This window comes from Sprattus sprattus (genome assembly GCF_963457725.1).
Source record: "Sprattus sprattus genome assembly, chromosome: 3".
NCBI classification, from domain to species: Eukaryota; Metazoa; Chordata; class Actinopteri; order Clupeiformes; family Clupeidae; genus Sprattus; species Sprattus sprattus.
This window is the reverse complement of record NC_137922.1, coordinates 2,774,221-2,795,017: the sequence shown is the minus strand read 5'-3', so window position 1 is coordinate 2,795,017 and position 20,797 is coordinate 2,774,221. Positions and strand designations below refer to the sequence as shown.

The following is a 20,797-nucleotide window of genomic DNA, read 5'->3' as shown; positions in this document are numbered from 1 at the left end:
ATCCAATAATCTCGCAAAGACATTCCTCTTTGTCTGCTGTTGCTGTAATACCCCTTTCAAACCAATGACCTGGATCAGACCAGGGTTATTTCACTAAGGTGGAACCTAGGTTAAGTCAATTTAGACCAAGCCAGTTGATGCTGGTCATACCAATGTCATGACATATTCATTCTCTTAGACCTGGGTCACAATCCAGGATAACATGTGTATATTGAGTTTTTTCTTTTTATATGTTCAGTTCTTAGGCTTTGAATCTTTCAAAATCTGAACCCACAGTTTTGTTAATGCCCTATTTGCAGTTACCATGTCAACAACATTATAGTTGTTAACAACCTGGATTGTGCCATTCATACAGAAATCAACTTGTGTCCAACCCTTTTTCGACCCAGGTTAAGAAGTAGGTTGAGAAACTGAGTCAAATAACCTAGGTTGACCATTTTCATACTAAAATTCGTCATGTGTCAATGGTATGAAAGGGGTTTAAGAAAGCAAATGCTTGTAATGATATTTGTTGCACCAAAACGTCCTAGCAAATTCCATTTGATTTCTTCACCCAGTTTAATGTTTTCCATTTGAACTTTCCTACATTATTCCACATTCTGTTTTAAGGTTTTATAAATTAATCACTTCCAAATGTATGACCAATCTGATAGGCGAAAATTCACTCAAGTCCGGAGTTGCATATAAGTATATTCAACAACAACAAGCCTGTTGGGTTCACCCACATCCTGGCAGACGAAAGAGAGAGAGAGAGAGAGAGCACGTCCGGGCCCATTCTCAGAGAGAGAGAGAGTGAGAGAGAGGCCTGGGCTCACTCTGCAGAAGACGAGGGAGAAGCTAAATTAAACACATCACACAAGGTTTAAATAGAAAGAAGTTAGCATACTCAAAACAGGGATAACCATGTGGTGGGTCTCTGACGTCCGAGGTCATCTTACTATGCTTTTTTTCAACATAATACATCAGCAAGGCAGAAAAGAAGGACTACTAGTTCTTATTAGCCCTTGCTTACAAGTCAGCATTTAAAAACAAATCGTTGCATGTGCTGTAGGCTATATTTGTTTTTCTTCTCTATGTTTGCAAGCATTTTCTTGATGAAACTACTTTACTGCTAAAGCACTTCAGTCAGCAGAAAGGTACTCCTGCATCTATTTACTTCCATAACTGTAAAGAAATAGGAGGAAATTACTATTTCTACAGTCAATGTTTAACCTTTCTCTTCTTCCACTCTCTTACGTAGCTCCCTATGTAGTCTCTGTAATCAATCAACCAATCAATCAATCAACAACGGTGTGGTGCTGGTGTGGGCAGTCCTTTGACTGTTAAGAGGTACTTGGGTGCATAAATGCATATAATAATTGAGCTTGACCCTTCCCTTTTGATGTGGCCCTATTTTGACTCGATTATGAGGTTACAGTGCCTAATGCAGAGCTCTGGCCCTTTCACATTAGGGTCCATGATAACTGGTGTGTGACTAACTGATTTCACTTCTTAAAAGGGAACTGGCCTTGCCAGAAAAGACAGTTTTCTGAAAATAATTCTCCTCCAATTGGTTTGCCCTTAATTTACCGAATGTATGCCTTTTCATCGTCTGTCATAGGCCTGACACTCTAAATATAAATGAAGTGTCACACTGATAGAAGTAATACCTACATAGAAGTAATATAAATCTTTTTACTTCTACTGTTTTTGACTTGGTCACCACTCCCCTGGCTTCTGTATCTGTGCAATTCCTCCTCCCACACACCCTTTCTCCATTCTTCCCTCCAGGTGACAGCGGAAGGGAAGGGCTTTGGATGCGAGTCCTCTGTGCGCTGCTGTGGGTGGGCCTCGTGGGGGCTCCTCACCAGCAGCAGGACATACAGGAGTCGGTGGCTCAGCACGCTATTAAACTGTACCGTGGCCGCGGCGCTGGGGCCTCTGTAGGGAACAGATGGGTGCGGGAGAACTGCCGGATGCTGACGGGTCTGCTACGGCAGAAAAATGCAGCCATCCGGAAGCTGACATTAGCAGCTGTGGCAGCACAGAAGGACCCCACACTTTCACAGTCCGAGAAGCTGTACCAGGTGCGCACGCTGGAGGTGTTTGAGCGTGAGCTGAATGAAAGCGAACACTCAGTCTTCCAGGCTGCACTGGGGCTGCAGAGAGTACTCCATGGAGACTACAGAGACGTGGTCAGCATGAAACACAGCAGCAGGCTGAGGCTTGAAGCCCTGAGGGAGGCTGCTATTAAGGTAAGGGAATGTTAATAGCAAAACTTTGCTCCAAACACTAAATGGTCAGATAATGGGATGAGGGAGTGTGCTGTCCTTTGAGGCGCCTGGAATACTCCTAGATATTAACCAGGTTCGGCCTGTCGGGAGCAATTAGTTGCCATGGCGAATAATACTCAGATGCTTTCTAGGGAACATTACACATTTTACGCCTTGGGCTGCCATGTATCCTCTTATTGGTCAAAAGGTATACCTATTTGGTTAGTTGTACTGGTCTTATCCCCAGCAATCCAGCATGTGTCCTCAGACATATTTGTATTATTGTTGTTTTGTGTTCTGAGGTACGTTATATAAATTTTACTGACAAAAATGAACACAATTTATTTAGAAATAGAGAGCGTTCACAAGAAGAACCCCGCGCCTGTCTCCTGGTCTCCATTGCAAATCTATCTGCATTGGTATGTGCATGTTGATTCACAAGCTACTTCTGGTCAGCATCCAGTGTTTTTGTAGCTCTCCACTCACTCCACATGATTCTGTACTACGTGCTGCAGGCTGGAAGTCCCACTCTGCCCACATTTACCGCTTTCTCTAAAGAATCTTTTTAGTGTTACAGAGCGGTGCATTGTGCATATTTGTATAGCTCTTTTATTCTACACCTGTTGTATTATACACCATGCCTCATCTAACAAGTTTGTGTGGTTAGAAATATATAGCCTTTAAATTATCATAAATGACAGCAATCAGAATTTGTATGCCTTAGTTTGTATCAACAGTGCTTTGGCATTCACAAGCTGTGTTTGCCTAGTGTGTGAAGCAATAACGACAGTGCATAAAACACTACTTAAATGCCAGCCTACAGCCTAGCTCACAAAAGCTGCTATGCAAGTATGCCTTCCTGTTTGAACAAGGTGGGAGCTTAACACAATATTTTGTACCATTAAGTTTGTTCATTACACCATGTTCGCTGCATAATTGCAGTCATTTATATCGATACACAAAGGTGTGTTGATAATGTTGTAATTAAAAGGATAACTGAACTCCACCTATTCTGCAGAACAGGAAACGATCCAAAGCAAATCATCATTGAACGTACAAAACACATTAACTCACACACAAACTCTCTGCTCACACTGTAAAAAAACAACCTAATTTTACAGTTAATAACTCTACATTTTTACTGTGGTTTTCTGTTTTATGAAATTGTATACAAAACTACGTATAATAATGGAGGTTAACTATAAATTAAAAACACGACTGCTATTTTAAGGATAATGCCAATAATGACAAATTACATGGATTTCTATTTTTTTTACAGAAAATAACTGTATTATTTATACATAATTTTTCCATTTTTCTAAAATACATGCAAATGTAAATAAAATTACACTGATAATCTGAAATTAAATATGTAGCTCATTATATTAAGGTTTATGTACATACTAACAATTTATCATGTTTCTATGTAAATTTACAGTGAATTCCTCAAAAATTCAGCAAACCCATTTTCATTAACCTGTTAGAACCTTGATGTTTTTTGGCAAATTCTACCTAAAATTCCATGCCCAAATGTAAAGGCTTACTTTTGAGTCTTAAGTATAGTATGATGGCAAATTTCAATTTGATGTTACAAAAGTGCCCCTCAAGCTATGATAAAATACCTTTAGAGTACCATATATGTTATCTCAAATTTTAGAAAGATGTTGATAACCTTCCCAAAATATAGGCGCCCCCTAATTCTTTTTCCTTTTGCATCTAGATTACTGTGGATTTAAGTGGGAAAATGAATTGAAATGGCCAGTTATGTCATAAAATTGTGTGCCCCCAAGGGTATGCCATCACCTGAACAAATGGAACTGATATCTCATCCCAATCAAAAGTTAGAAGATAAATAATCGGTGATCTCTCCATATACTCTTCCGTGACTTTTGCTGCTTTCTGATTCTACCAGACTCTATTTTAATCTTCTCGTCATCCAACGGTTGAAGCTCTTTCAATGCTGCTGTTACCCCATAAAAACAATCTTTTTGGGGGCTGATTCACTGTTTTATTTTTAGAAGCCATGATGATGTAGAATAAATGTGTTTCGTTGTACAACTGCATTTCGTTATAGAACTGTCTAAAACTTGCGTGGCTAAACGGCAAAACAAATGCACGTGAATTACTGATTACATCCCACCTTCTCTGTTGTGCACTCGGATATCTTTGCATCTCATTGGTCTACAGTCATGATTGACACATGTGTGGACCAGTCAAGGAAAGTATTAGTTTATGTTTTTCACGCACAGACTTAGCAGAGTTTACCATAGCAACCATGGACATATGATAGCAACAAAATAGTCTTGGGTGCGCGCATTGTGTCAGACTGACAGGTCAGTCAACCTATGATATTAGTTACAGGTTCCCGTATCTTGCTGGCTGATTGGGTTATCCTGATAAGATAAGACTCTGTAAAAGGTCGGGATAGCCTTCACGCTTAGAGCAAGATGTTACTCATAAGAGGACTCAGGAGGTTGAAGATGTTAGAAAGATGGGTATTTTTATTAACCCAAATAAGGCACAAAGGCAGTTAAAACACTGACAATACTAAATCAATATAAAAAATACAGTTTTCACTAAGGACAAATGCATGAAGCCACCAACAAATAAGCAATTCACATAAGACCACATGTATAAAAAGGACCATTAACTGGTCAGTGAGAGTCCTTATTAAACACGATCACTCTCACTACGAAACAAAACAAAAGCAAATAAAAGGACCAAGGTAACTAGCCCATCGTGAGAGCTCCAAGGACTTACGTCCTATTAAACTGGCAACTTTCCTGAACAAAGAACAAAGGTAAGTTTAAGTAGCCTTGACAAGCACCTTGAATTGGCTCATACCAATCATTGATTTCAGGTGTGTCAATCAGCAAGGCACCAACACCTGTGGCTCACAGCAGCCATACCTAAACAATCAAACTCCCAATCAACTAGGAAACACAGACTACACATGGTAGCAATTAGGCTTGGTGCCGGCATAGCCGACACATAATAAAGCAGCCAAATCTCATTAAACATAAACTCCATATATTGCGCCATCTTCACAACACAAACTTAGACACTAAACACCGGTTGACAAACGGTATGAAATATGACAATATGATTATTGTTAAACTAAATAAACAGAAAATTTCAGAGACAAGACATTGAATGTGTGCTGATTTTAACTGAACAAAGACATGAACATCAAACATGTAACACACACACACACCAAAACACCTTCACCCAGTCCACAAAAGCAGCAGCCTACAGGCTGCAGTGGTGGGTCACACAGGTGCCCCGTCACAGACTCACTTTGTTCATTCGGTTAAAATCAAGCCACCCCTGAACTAAACACCACTATACATATTTGGGACCCATTCTAACGGCATCGGCAAGCCTGGTCTAGTCACACAAGACCATTGTCCAAATTCCCTAATGCTGAATGGGCACTAAATCCAACAGACCCACTCCAAAATCTTGTGGAAAGACTTCCTATAAGAGAGGCAACTGTTATAGAGTAGTTTTGGAATGAGATGTGCGTGAAACTCATATATGTGTGATGATCAGGTGTCCCAATACTTTTGACCTGACCTAACCTTGGATCTGGCTGGCCCAGAGCAATGCAGAACAATAAAGACGAGACAAGGGGGAAATTACTTTGCAATGGACTGACTCACTCCATGTAGTTTAATATGAGTCTGAAGTCAAATGTTTTAACTTTTGTGGGTAGAGGCTATTGTGATGTTCCTACTGAGCTCCGCTCCGGCCACGCCCCCTTCAATCACACAAGCACATACACCTGTTTCACTCTCACTCATGCTCTCAGCTGCATGTCATCAGTATCATTCACCATCCCAGCTGCACTGCATTCAGGTCCCAAATCACATGATCACACACACCTGATTCACTCCTATATATAACCTGCACTCCCCTCACTCCGTGTTTGGTCTCGTCGCTACAAGGGTGAAACCTTTGCCCAAGTCTTCTAGCTCTGTGGCCCACTCTACGTCCCTGGGATTCCGCCTTCCGGCCACCGGCAACTACAACCCCATTGTCAGCTGGCTTCCAGCCCAGCAAGCTCTCTGTCCGTGGGCGTCCAGCCCCGCAAGCTCCCTGTCTGCTGGCTTCCGAGTCAGCCATTTCGGTGCCGGCAGACTTTCAGGACTGCATTATCCAGAGTGCCGTGCATACGGCACCGGGAGTAATGTGACTGTCTTGTCCGGCCTGTAGCCGTGTACCTCTGTTCTTTGCCCTTGCGCACAGTAGCCAGAGTGAGACTCTGTGCGATCTTTAGTTCATGTTCCTAGATCTTTGTGTTAGAACTCTGTCTGTTAACCCTTTCGTTGATTTGTATACTCTGTTTGTGTCCTGTTCCCCGTCTGTACTCCATCAATAAACTCTGCATCACCTGAAACTCTTCACATCACAAACCCTGCAAGTCAATGTTTGAAATAATTGTCTTCCAAAATAAAACCATCATTTTACAATCTTGAGCATGTGTCAGCACTTTATTGAATGCGTTTGATCATAAAAATGTAGGAGCAATCTGGAAAATGACAGTTTCTCTGCTAAATGTGAATTGCCGTCACTTAATTGAAGGTGTTTCATTGTAATAAATGAGGGAAAATCTGTAAAATACCAGTGTTTCTCTGCAAAACTGTTAGGGCTGCCACTTTATTGAAGGTGTTTAATCTTAATTAAAGAAGCCTGACTTAATGAATGGTGTTTGCTCGTTATAAATTAGGAAGAATCTGTAAAATAACAGTATTTTTTGCTGAACTTGTAGTACTGTCACTTTATTGAAAGTGTTCGATATTAATAATAAAAAAATCTGTAAAATAACAGTTTTTCTCTGCTGAACTGTTAGGGCTACCACTTTATTGAAGATTTTTAATCTTAATTTAAGAAGCCTGACTTAATGACTGGTGTTTGTTCGTAATAAATTAGGAAGAATCTGTAAAATAACAGCATTTTTTGCTAAACTTGTAGTACTGTCACCTTATTGAAAGTGTTCGATATTAATAATAGATACAAAAATCTGTAAAATAACAGTTTTTCTCTGCTGAACTGTTAGGGCTGCCACTTTATTGAAGGTTTTTAATCTTAAATATCGAGGAAAACATTGTAAAATAACAGTGTTTCTCTGCTATACTTTTAGTACCCTAACTTAATAAAAGGTGTTTGCTCGTAATAAATTAGGAAGAATCTGTACAAAGTTTTTCTCTGCTAAACTGTTAGGGCTGTAACTTTATTAATGGTGTTTGATTGTATTAATTGAGGAAAAATCTATAAAAAAAACAGTTTTTCTCTGCAAATCCTTAAATGGAAATATCTGTAAATATAGGGTTTTTGCACTTTATTTGAATTAGGATGTTTTACTTTAATTTTGCGGTTTTTGTTTGGCAGCCGTAGCTGCCAGTAATTTACTGTTTTTTTACAGATTTTTTTTTTACAGTGCACTTCGAGCTAGCCTCTTAATCAGATCACATATCACACAAGAGGCAGAGCACTGAAGACAGAGACAGTGAATGTTTTTTGAAAATAATCCTTTATCCCTCATATATTTTTAGCAATTTGAAAGAAGTTTGAATGCAACCATCCATGCAATTAAAGACATCCAAATTGGAACTCGGTGCTGTTTATTAAATCATAAATAAATCAAAAGAATTTTTTTACTTAGTGACTGAGTCACATTCGGTTCCTCTTATCTTACATTTACATTTACATTTAGTCATTTAGCAGACACTTTTGTCCAAAGCGACTTACAAGGGAGAGAACAGTCAAGCTACGAGTAATAGAAACCTGGTGTAACAATAAATACTACTTAAGTCCATAACGTCCATAAGGTGTGTTTGCTTTAAGAACTGGATGATCCTTGCACATATTGTAGTCTTGGAAATAGAAGAGAAATTCAAGACGTTCTGATTTCACATGGGGCTTAGTGACCGTTCCTATCTTTGCTACAAGGTTTCAAATGCTTGTACATTAACTTTTACTGAATATGGTGTGTTCACGTGAATCATATTCAGGTATAACATACCAAACAATGACCATTCTGATTATTCCTACCTTCATTCAGGCCAGGGTTAGTGGAAGTATGATATCATTGCCTTGATTTACCACTAGGAGTGAAACTAACCCCAGAATTGAATATGACCGGTGCTTCTTCGATCGACTTGAACAATAGATTACTATTGTTTCTTTTCTCCTTTCTTTCTTCAGGAGGAGAAGGAGTACTTGGACCTGTTGGCTGCAGAGAAGCACCAGGTGGAGGCCTTGAAGATCGCTAAGGACCAGAACAGAACTCTCTCCATGCTTGAGGGGATACTGGAGGATGTGAGGAAGGCTGCTGATCGCCTGGAGGAAGAGATTGAGGACCATGCCTTTGACTACAAGAAAGAGGTTAGTAATACTTGTCTAGTAATGCCTTGATACTTGTCTTGATTTTAGTGCCCTTAATGTATGGTAAGCCACAAGCATCATTGGGTGACAAATTAAAGGAAAAACTTGAATATATGATCAGTGTCGAAAGAGAAAAAAATGATAAATGGGCTAGTGTGTGTACATCAAGATGGGTTTTTTTTTCTAAAAAAAGAAAGTCAAACATTAAAGAAAAGTTTAAAACCGAAGTGTGATTACAAACGGGTGGCTGGTGAAAAATTTGAGTGGCTGGTAGATTTTACGATTAAGAAAATCTTGACTTCCATCCCTGCTGAAGCATATACAACACTTTGCTTTATTTACCATGTATGTGTAAAACAGATAGGGCGTTGCCAGAACACTTATAATATATGCCACTGCATAATAGGAGAGAGCAGGGCAAGCTTTCACACGGGTAATTCCTCTAACACTAGTCAACACCTTGTTTTTATTTTAAAATGTGTCTTGAATTACACCTCAGGCTTGGTAATTTGGTCTATTTTGGAATTATTTGTGCATATATTCAAATGGGAAATAAATGATCTTAAACTCTACAAGACCATGGTGGAAATGCTCAACACTTAATTTGCTCTCTTTTGCTCTGACTTCTGTGACCCATTTCTCATCCAATGAAGGGGATGAATGTTGAAGCAGTGCTGAGGGTGGAGGACGCTGATGAGCCTCTGAAAAACAGGAATCTATCCCACAGAGAGCCACCTGAGCAGAACCTTGGCCTCAGCATGCTCATCGACTCCCAGAACAACCAGTATGTCCTCACCAGACCCAGAGACTCCACCATGTCCCGTGCCGATCACCACTTCATCAAGGTCAGATTCTGTCAACACAGCTCTTCTTCCTCCAAGGCTGTGCTTTTTGGTCATAACTGATGTCTTTATCTTGAAGCTGCTTTGTGTAATAGTTGTGACCTGTTGGTTATCAAAGGAATGACAACTGCCTTCAGAAATTTGATTTGATGTTTGCTGATAAATACTGATAGAAAACAATGGCACTTTATTAACACAAATTGTGAACAAATTGTATTTTACCAGGTGTGTTGTTCTACTTATGTCTAAAACAGAGTTGTGAAGTAAAAAATTGTATACTTGGTATACTATACACCTAAAACAGTTAAAATTAGTAAAAATGTAGTGACGTTGTTAATGTTGTTTTGTATACGGCTCTTCAGAATGTTCCAAAAAGTATCTTTGATTTGAATGGGCCATCCCAACGTCAGGGTTCCCACGGTACCTGGAAACCATGGAAAACATGGAATTTATTTTTTCATTTTCCAGGTTTGGAAAAGTCATGGAAACTGGGCAAAAGTGAACACTTACATGGAAATTGAAACAGTTGTCCTGGAAAATTTGATTGGATGATGTGAAAAATAGTACAATTGAGCACAGAATTAAGATGCGTTTATAAAAACCTTTACATGTGAACAGCTTTTACTGTTGATAGAAATGGATGATCCCATGTTGTAGATGTAGAGCATGCTCTTGGCATCCTTTCTGGTATATTGGATGTTGGAATTTGATGCAGGCAACCTGGTGAAATGGACTTTAAAAGTATAGTTTCGGATTGGTGGACTTCGGGAATATAGCCAAGAAACGTTACTCGCGATCTCAATAGAAGGGTCAAATACATACATTTCCCAGCCAACATGGGAGCCTTGACATCTACAGTGAAACATCTTACGCAAGTTAAGGTTATTACAGTGCATGAAATGCCCTGTATTGTTATTCCTAGGCATTTTCTTCTTATTCTTCATACCTTTTTCTGCGATTAATTCAGCCCGAACCGTTTAACGTAGAAACTTCATTCAAACTTTGTCGCGTAGGTCTTGTAAAGGACACTTATGCTATGTATTTTTCACTTTTCTAAACTTTATACTTTTTAAGATATTAAATAAAAACGAATCTAATTTTTCCCATTGACTTGCATTGGGCCATTATGACATCATAATAGGGTCTTTAAACTGGCTTGCACCTGTGCTCCACTGACACCTGCGCCAAATCCAAGGAACCTTTTCTCTGTCCCTCTCAATTTAACTGTAACTAGGAACATTAAGACACCTTCCATTCTCTACTTTTTTCTCTCTCCATCTCTCCATCTTTCTCTCTATCCCTCTCAGTCTACTTTCTCTCACACTCAATCTCTCTTCTTCACTCCATTTTTATCTCTTTTTCAATATTTTCACTCTCTTTTTCTCTTTCACTCTTGTTCACTCTTCTTTCCTTCTTCCACTCTTCTTTCCTTCTTTCACTTTTCTTTCCTTTCTTCACTCTCCTTTCTTCTTTCCTTCTTTCACTCTTCTTTCCTTCTTTCACTCTTCTTTCCTTTCTTCTTTCCTTCTTCAACTATGATTTCCTTCTTTCACTCTTCTTTCTTTTCTTCTTCCACTCTTCTTTCCTTTCCTCACTCTTCTTTCTTTTCTTCTTTCCTTCTTTCACTCTTCTTTCCTTCTTCCTCTCTTCTCTCCTTTCTTCACTCTTCTTTCCTTCTTCCACTCTTCTTTCCTTTCTTCTTTCCTTCTTTCACTCTTCTTTCTTTTCTTCTTCCTTTCCTAACTTTTGCATTTCATGCACTGGTATTTCCTTCAGGAAATGCATTTTCTAGTTGTTTTAACTGTGCGGTAAACCTGGGTTTATCAATGTTAGGTAGTAAGCAGTGCAATCTTGCTAACTAGCTGGCTGCAACTTGCTGATTTTTACCTTGCTTTTAAAATACTAGAACTATGTTTGATCCCCATATGCAGTTTTACTCATTGACTTTTCCTAAAACCGTGTAATTCACCACATTTAGGGGAGTTTGTTTTGAATGTGGATTCATTAATGATGGTTAGCAAGCACATGCAGGTCTCAGCAGGGACGGGAGGAAGAGAGGGCCGTGGGAGCTGGGTTAGAAACGTGTCCCTAAGGGCCTTACACCAGCACACTGCTTTCTGAGGGCCGTACACCAGCACACTGGGGTGAGAGTAACAGGATCGGTGAAGGGAGAGAGAGACAGGGGATCGGTGAAGGGAGAGAGAGACAGGGGATCGGTGGATGGAGAGAGAGAGAGAGAGAGAGAGACAGGTGATCGGTGGAGAGAGAGAGGCAGGGGATCGGTGTAGGGAGAGAGAGAGAGACTTCTAGCCAACTTTTAGCATAGGTCAACCTCACAGTTGATTGTTCATCTACAGCTTGTTGCATTATTTCATGCCTGAATATTATAAAAAAAAGACATAATCTCTAAGCATTTACAATGTAGACTTGACTGACACATCTTTTAAATCAAGTAAGTAGTCAGGTGTTCTAGGGGGTTGTGTGTGTGAGGGAAGGGGGGCGCTTCAGGGGCCTATAGATCATCACTTTATATGGTACCTGGAAAATCAGGAGGTAGCATGGAATTTTTTTTCAAGGCAAGCGTGGGAACCCTGAACGTTCTACCCTACATTAATTCCTGATCAGAATCAGAATCAGAATCAGAAAGGTTTTTACTGCCAAGTAGGTTTTCACCAACCAGGATTTTTTTGTGGGACGTTGGTGCAAACAATAAACATACACAATTAACAATACACATATTTAGTTATTAATCATAGGAAAAACTAAATATAAAATATATTTGACAATGTACAGAATATATTAAATGGAAAATGCAGGACTAGTGTGCAATTAAGAGTTAAGGATTAGTCTGTGTTGGGGGGCTGGGGTCCAGGGCCTTGTTAATGAGGCCAGCCGCAGACGGGAAGAAGCTGCTCTGGTGGCGTGAGGTTTTGGTCCTGATGGACCGCAGCCTTCTGCCAGAGGGGAGGGTCACAAAGAGTTTGTGACCAGGGTGGGAGGGGTCGGCCATAATCTTCCCCGCACGCCTCAGGGTCCTGGATCCATACAGGTCCTGGAGAGATGGCAAATTGCAGCCAATCACCTTCTCCGCTGAATGAATGACACGCTGCAGTCTGCCTTTGTCCTTGGCAGTGGCAGCAGTGTACCAGATAGTGATGGAGGAGGTGAGGATGGACTCAATGATGGAGGTGTAAAAGTTCAACATCATTGCCTTTGGCAGGGTTGAATTTCTTCAGCTGCCGCAGGAAGTACATCCTCTGATGTGCCTTTTTGGTGAGGGAGATGATGTTTAGCTCCCACTTGAGGTCCTGGGAGATGATGGTGCCCAGGAAGCGGATGGACTCAACACTGTCAACTGGGGCGTCACTCAGGGTGATGGGGGTGGGTGAGGCTGGGTTCTTCCTGAAATCTATTATCATCTCCACTGTTTTCAGCGCATTGAGCTCTAGATTGTTCTGTCCACACCAGGTCACCAGATGGTCAATTTCCCACCTGTAGGCAGTCTCATCCCCACCAGAGGTGAGCCCAATGAGGGTTTGAGGAGCTTGACGGACTGGTGACTGGAGGTGCCGCTGTTGGTGTACAGGGAGAAAAGTAGAGGGGAAAGAACGCAGCCTTGAGGGGAACCGGTGCTGATGGTCCAGGGGTCAGAGACATGTTTTCCCAGCCGCCCGTGCTGCCTCCAGTCAGAGAGGAAGTCTGTAATCCACCTGCAGATGGAGTCAGGCACACTCAGCCGGAGAAGCTTGTCCTGTAGCAGAGCCGGGATGATGGTATTAAAGGCAGAGCTAAAGTCCACAAACAGGATCCTGGCATATGTTCCTGAGGTGTCCAGGTGCTGGAGGATGGAGTGAAGGGCCATATTTACTGCATTGTCTACAGACCTGTTAGCTCTGTAGGCAAACTGCAGGGGATCCAGTAGAGGGTCAGTGATGGTTTTGAGATACCGAATGACTTCATCACAACAGAGGTCAGATGTTTCAAACGCACATTATGTAGCTAATTCTAAATGATCATTTTTAGACATTTAATCACATTCCATTGCCTTTGTGCCTCTTTGTCACTTTTGTCTAAAAGTTGCTGTGTGACAGTATGCACTACCAATGGTGTAAAGAACCCAGAACTAAGATTTATAAACTGCCGAACCAAATCAAACATCAGTCTAGAATGTCATTGTGGCCAGAGGTGTGTAGTGACGTGCTACGCTTACTCCGTTACATGTGCTTAAGTAAATTTAATGCAGAATACTTTTCTCTCTTACTTTTACATTTACACAGCTCTGGCTACTTTTAGCAAGTGTGAATTGTTTTTCACTCACCTTGTCTCTGAGTGGAAATCACTGGACCAAAGAGAATATCTGTACAGTCGATTAGGTATAGACAATGCCACCCAAATGGCCAGCAGCAGCCCACCAGCCACAATTGGGGGGGGGGGGGGTGTTATAAAACATATGCCTTATAAGCGTAAAAACAGTCTTATCAATCATATGAAGTTACTCACTACTTGAGTACTCATTTTATGTGATACATGAGGTATTTTGTTGGGTACCTTTCTTTCTACTTTCTCTCATTTGTATTATTAAAAAGTAACAGCAATGTTTTACTCTAGTCTACTATGTGTTTTATTTATTTAATTTATGTGTCGTTCATTTTTGTTTGTCAGACAATTTATACAACCTACATCAAGAGGAGGTGAGTCTGGCCAAGCTTGAAAAGCATGTGTTATAATCTTCAGAATATACCAATAATTGGAAACATTTCTGTACAGAGGATTATTTGTTTTAATGCGTTTCATGGGTCACTGATACACACTATTGATTTTGTATTTACGAATGTTAAAGACACCTCAAAATCATCACATGTTTAATCACAAAATCATCACACATTTGTGAATTCCTGCCACAAATTCAGCTATTTTTGGCTGCAAAAATCACAGCAATCCCTTGCAAGATCGTAGTGGGACTGGCTAATCTAAAAAGGTTCCGTTCCTTCAGCAGTAAAATGGTTTATGGTGCTGAAGTTCTGTTACTACTAAGTCATTACTTACTGTTTTAGCACTGTTTGTCAGCCTCTGGGTTTATTATTCAAGGAGGACCAAAACCATTAAGAATTGGGAGACAGTGTGTCTGAAAGGTGCACAAGTGTGCATACCAATTCAATTGGTTTTGTTAATTTGTTCCATTGTTAATCCCCTGGTTAAAAAAATGATCATTGTACTCATATTGCCATAAATAAGATATGTGTAAAATACGTACATATATATATATATATATATATATATATATATATATATATATATATATATATATATAATATTCCCATTCCTCTTCTCTCCTTTTCTCTCGAGCAGTTGTCACTAACTTGGTTTGTTGTGCTTTCCTGTGTTTATGACTTAGGATGTCGTATCAATAGTGATGCTGTCTTTACCGTGTGGATGGCTGTGCATTCAGATGGGCCTCCCACCCATGTTTGGCTACATCATTTGTGGGGTTTTGCTCGGGCCATCTGGGATGAATGCTATCAAGGTAACTGCAAAACAACTCTGAATGAAAAATGACACATACTTACCGGACATGGGCAACAAGAACAAACATTTTGCATCTTATAAGAATGATAATAATCATAACAATCATAATAACAATTACAATAATGCATTGTTTTAAATGTGTATGATTGTGTTTCTGTTTCAGTCTATGGTTCAGGTGGAGACTCTCGGGCAGTTTGGTGTGCTCTTCACCCTGTTTGTGGTGGGCCTGGAGTTCTCGCCAGAGCAGCTTCGCAAGGTAGTGCTTAGAAGTTTTTCAAAGAACATTCTGGCTATTCAAACACTCACCTCTGTCAAGTAACTGGGTCTGAGGCTAATGGCTTGAATAAGGATGAACGGAATGTTCCAGTGAATTTCAGTGTAACCCCTTCTAGTTTCCCTGGCCACAGAGACTTCTAGTGCAGTGGTTCTCAAACGTTTCACCGTGAGTACCACCTCAGAAAATAATTGGCTTTCAAAGTACCACCATTGCTACTATCATTGACCTTTGCACTGAGGGTTGAACTAAGGGTTATTACCTCACTGTAATGCCTGATCAGGAGAATAAGCATGGCTCAGATAAATAACAAACTTAAATGATAGGGACAGGCATGAGAATCACTCACCTTTCAGCGAAATTCGCCGTTTTGAAAACAAAATAGGTGACCTACGTGAATCGTGTAGATTCGATGAGTTTTGTTTTTGTGGGGGGGGGGGGGGGGGTTGGACATATTTTTCATATTCAGATGACATGTACATTTGTACTGAACTAGTGCTGGCGGCGGCAAGGTGCTCAGTGTTGCCAGATTGTAAATTGCGTATCATATCAAAGGCTCAAAATGATCGTATTTGGAGGATAATGAATTATATCTGTCAACACTGGGAAAGTTTGACCAATGACAGAGCTCGCGCAAGAAGGTGGAACGTAAGTGATACCCTTTCCAAAACGTGTAAAGACGTAATAACTCATTTGTGAAAGACCCAGAGAAACAATAATATCCGACGAGGCAAAATCCCGGACAATTTTGGAATCCCTGGAATTTGGAATTTTTTTGGTGTGACCGTAATGTTACCATATAAAACGTTAAAACATGTGTTCGGTAACTTAACGGGATGATTCATTTCAAGGGGCATAACCTTCAGATACAAGTATGAAAAAGTTAGCAATGATGTGATTAGCCTGGTTACGAGACGGCTACGGTGTGAATAACTGATGGAGTAAGATAATTTAGCTACATTAACTCAAACGCCACGGAGACTCCCTGTTCTAACTTTGAATCGCTCTGTTGGGGCAAAGTGACCATTGCAAAGGTGTTTGACTACAGACTGTTAACGTAGCAAATAATTCCTACTATTTCAGCCAGTCAACTTACAAGCCTTGCAGACAACAAATCATGACGTCAGATGACCATTTTCAGTCTCGTTACCATAAACAAGACCCAATACAGTGCAACCCTGAGCACTGACATGATAAGCACTTTGGTGACAAGAAAGGTGAGCATGGCTGCAAAGGGGACTCTTGTCACATGGAAGGCTTCAGTGATGCTCTGCTCAAAAAGGCCAAGTCGCCAAGCTATGAGGCAAAGCAGTCAAGAGCAAGTGCCACTGGAAGTAGATAGATGGATACTTTAATAGGAGCTTAACATATTTTTAAATATATATATATATCCAGTTATTCATCATAATAAATCAGCGGCTAAAAAAACAATAGAATCATATTTTCTTGACAAGAATTCCATAAATGAAAAGAGATCCTTACATTTTGCATCATTTAGTACTTCTAAAGAATATATGATTGTATTGTTTTTTTCGCCGCTGATTTATTATGTTGAATAACTGGATGATGCGAGTGCATGGAAATATTAACGCGAAGGGCCTCGCCAATAAAATGTATTGAAATCTGAATTACATAACATTGTATTGGCTGTCAATCATGATGGAAGAGTAGACAAGTTAAGTTACGGCATCTCTCGTGGGGGCTATGCATTAAGCCATTTGTGGTGCCCTTACCACATTGTGCCTCATATGCTGTAAATGATAGACCCAGTGACAGGCTGGCATGAAATGGCTTGCATAATACTAAGTAAGGAGGCCAAAATATTTTTTGACTCATGGCTGAAGCTAAGTTTCTCCAGCTCTCCCCAGGTTGGAAAAAAAGCATCTCAAACTTCATCAGATTGACGCTTTAAAATATGGAATATTTAAATTTTACTTACAGGGGGGCACGCCCCCGGACCCCCCCAGAGGGGTAATATCCTCCTCACCTTTTTCACCCCTTACCCGTTTTCATGCCTGTAGGGATCTAGTTGTTTTAATGATTTTTTAATATATATTTAATGATTAATATCCTAGTCATAAAAAATGGGAAAACTGTCTGAGTACCACCAAAAGGGAGCCGCGTACCACCAGTGGTACACATACCACAGTTTGAGAGCCAATGAACTAGGGAAACACTTTCAAGTTAAAGGGCGTGCGTGGTTTGGTACGAAATTGGCTACGTGTTGCCCACTGTAAACCTCCTGCCTTACTTCTCATCCTGGTTTCCGACTGCGTTTTGTGAAAGGCAACTATACTGGAGTGGCACTTAAAGAGGGACTAGCAGAGTATGGATTCGATCCATCGACCTCTGGGTTATGGGCCCAGCATGCTTCCGCTGCGCCACTCTGCTTTATCTCACCCCAGATGGGACTCGAAACCACAATCCCTGGCTTAGGAGGCCAGTGCCTTATCCATTAGGCCACTGGGGCTAGTCTGCTGCCTCAGCCTCGTTACTATAGTGAACTAGGGAAATACTTTCAATGTTGACAAAAGAAGTTCATTTGATTTTCAGCTAACGGGGATTTCAATCCATCGACTTCTGAGTTATGGGCCCAGCACGTTTCGGCTGCGCCACTCTACTTTATCTCACCACAGATGGGACTCGAACCCACAATTCCTGGCTTCATCGAATTTTCAGCTGTCGGGGCTTGCCTAGCAGAGGATGGTTTCGTTCCATCGACCTCTGGGTTATGGGCCCAGCACGCTTCCGCTGCGCCACTCTGCTCTTCCTGCCTGCAGTCTTGCTGTTGGCTCCAGGGCTCTCATTGCAGAAATATATCCTTGAAAAATATGAGAGCAAGATTTTCTGCTGTTTGGTGTCTATTTAATTGCAAGCTAGATTTGACCCCGAAAAAAGGCTGAGAAGAACGCGACAAGTTAAAGGGCGTGCGTGGTTTGGTACGAAATTGGCTACGTGTTGCCCACTGTAAACCTCCTGCCTTACTTCTCATCCTGGTTTCCGACTGCGTTTTGTGAAAGGCAACTATACTGGAGTGGCACTTAAAGAGGGACTAGCAGAGGATGGTTTCGATCCATCGACCTCTGGGTTATGGGCCCAGCACGCTTCCGCTGCGCCACTCTGCTTTATTTCACCCCAGATGGGACTCGAACCCACAATCCCTGGCTTAGGAGGCCAGTGCCTTATCCATTAGGCCACTGGGGCTATTCTGCTGCCTCAGCCTCAGCCTCAGCCTCGTTACTATAGTGAACTAGGGAAATGCTTTCAATGTTGACAAAAGAAGTTCATTGGATTTTCAGCTATCAGGGATTTCAATCCATCGACTTCTGAGTCATGGGCCCAGCACGTTTTGGCTGCGCCGCTCTACTTTATCTCACCACAGATGGGACTCGAACCCACAATTCCTGGCTTCATCGAATTTTCAGCTGTCGGGGCTTGCCTAGCAGAGGATGGTTTCGATCCATCGACCTCTGGGTTATGGGCCCAGCACGCTTCCGCTGCGCCACTCTGCTCTTCCTGCCTGCAGTCTTGCTGTTGGCTCCAGGGCTCTCATTGCAGAAATATGTCCTTGAAAAATATGAGAGCCAGATTTTCTGCTGTTTGGTGTCTATTTAATTGCAAGCTAGATTTGACCCCGAAAAAAGGCTGAGAAGATCGCGACAAGTTAAAGGGCGTGCGTGGTTTGGTACGAAATTGGCTACGTGTTGCCCACTGTAAACCTCCTGCCTTACTTCTCATCCTGGTTTCTGACTGCGTTTTGTGAAAGGCAACTATACTTGAGTGGCACTTAAAGAGGGACTAGCAGAGGATGGTTTCGATCCATCGACCTCCGGATTATGGGCCCAGCACGCTTCCGCTGCGGCACTCTGCTTTATCTCACCCCAGATGGGACTCGAACCCACAATCCCTGGCTTAGGAGGCCAGTGCCTTATCCATTAGGCCACTGGGGCTAGTCTGCTGCCTCAGCCTCAGCCTCAGCCTCAGCCTCGTTACTATAGTGAACTAGGGAAATGCTTTCAATGTTGACAAAAGAAGTTCATCGGATTTTCAGCTATCGGGGATTTCAATCCATCGACTTCTGAGTTATGGGCCCAGCACGTTTTGGCTGCGCCACTCTACTTTATCTCACCACAGATGGGACTCGAACCCACAATTGCTGGCTTCATCGAATTTTCAGCTGTCGGGGCTTGCCTAGCAGAGGATGGTTTCGATCCATCGACCTCTGGGTTATGGGCCCAGCACTCTTCCGCTGCGGCACTCTGCTCTTCCTGCCTGCAGTCTTGCTGTTGGCTCCAGGGCTCTCATTGCAGAAATATGTCCTTGAAAAATATGAGAGCCAGATTTTCTGCTGTTTGGTGTCTATTTAATTGCAAGCTAGATTTGACCCCGAAAAAAGGCTGAGAAGATCGCGACAAGTTAAAGGGCGTGCGTGGTTTGGTAGGAAATTGGCTACGTGTTGCCCACTGTAAACCTCCTGCCTTACTTCTCATCCTGGTTTCCGACTGCGTTTTGTGAAAGGCAACTATACTGGAGTGGCACTTAAAGAGGGACTAGCAGAGGATGGTTTCGATCCATCGACCTCTGGGTTATGGGCCCAGCACGCTTCCGCTGCGCCACTCTGCTTTATCTCACCCCAGATGGGACTCGAACCCACAATCCCTGGCTTAGGAGGCCAGTGCCTTATCCATTAGGCCACTGGGGCTAGTCTGCTGCCTCAGCCTCAGCCTCAGCCTCAGCCTCAGCCTCGTTACTATAGTGAACTAGGGAAATGCTTTCAATGTTGACAAAAGAAGTTCATTGGATTTTCAGCTATCGGGGATTTCAATCCATCGACTTCTGAGTTATGGGCCCAGCACGTTTTGGCTGCGCCACTCTACTTTATCTCACCACAGATGGGACTCGAACCCACAATTGCTGGCTTCATCGAATTTTCAGCTGTCGGGGCTTGCCTAGCAGAGGATGGTTTCGATCCATCGACCTCTGGGTTATGGGCCCAGCACGCTTCCGCTGCGCCACTCTGCTCTTCCTGCCTGCAGTCTTGCTGTTGGCTCCAGGGCTCTCATTGCAGAAATATGTCCTTGAAAAATATGAGAGCCAGATTTTCTGCTGTTTGGTGTCTATTTAATTGCAAGCTAGATTTGACCCCGAAAAAAGGCTGAGAAGATCGCGACAAGTTAAAGGGCGTGCGTGGTTTGGTACGAAATTGGCTACGTGTTGCACACTGTAAACCTCCTGCCTTACTTCTCATCCTGGTTTCCGATTGCGTTTTGTGAAAGGCAACTATACTGGAGTGGCACTTAAAGAGGGACTAGCAGAGGATGTTTTCGATCCATCGACCTCTGGGTTATGGGCCCAGCACGCTTCCGCTGCGCCACTCTGCTTTATCTCACCCCAGATGGGACTCGAACCCACAATCCCTGGCTTAGGAGGCCAGTGCCTTATCCATTAGGCCACTGGGGCTAGTCTGCTGCCTCAGCCTCAGCCTCAGCCTAGTTACTATAGTGAACTAGGGAAAT

The 20,797-nt window shown here is 41.9% G+C and overlaps 1 protein-coding gene across 1 annotated transcript in view; it reads left to right on the top strand.

The window, feature by feature from the left end:
* Positions 1–1,796: 1,796 nt before the first annotated feature.
* The window catches only part of LOC308361684 (transmembrane and coiled-coil domain-containing protein 3-like), a gene marked incomplete at both ends in the record, with an annotated part of 57,594 nt that continues 38,593 nt past the window's right edge, over positions 1,797–20,797 (top strand). The window contains 5 exons of the mRNA XM_080834108.1: positions 1,797–2,234; positions 8,460–8,639; positions 9,293–9,484; positions 14,877–15,005; positions 15,171–15,263. Coding sequence (XP_080690234.1) covers positions 1,797–2,234; positions 8,460–8,639; positions 9,293–9,484; positions 14,877–15,005; positions 15,171–15,263 — 1,032 coding nt within the window. The remainder of the gene's footprint in view (positions 2,235–8,459; positions 8,640–9,292; positions 9,485–14,876; positions 15,006–15,170; positions 15,264–20,797) is intronic.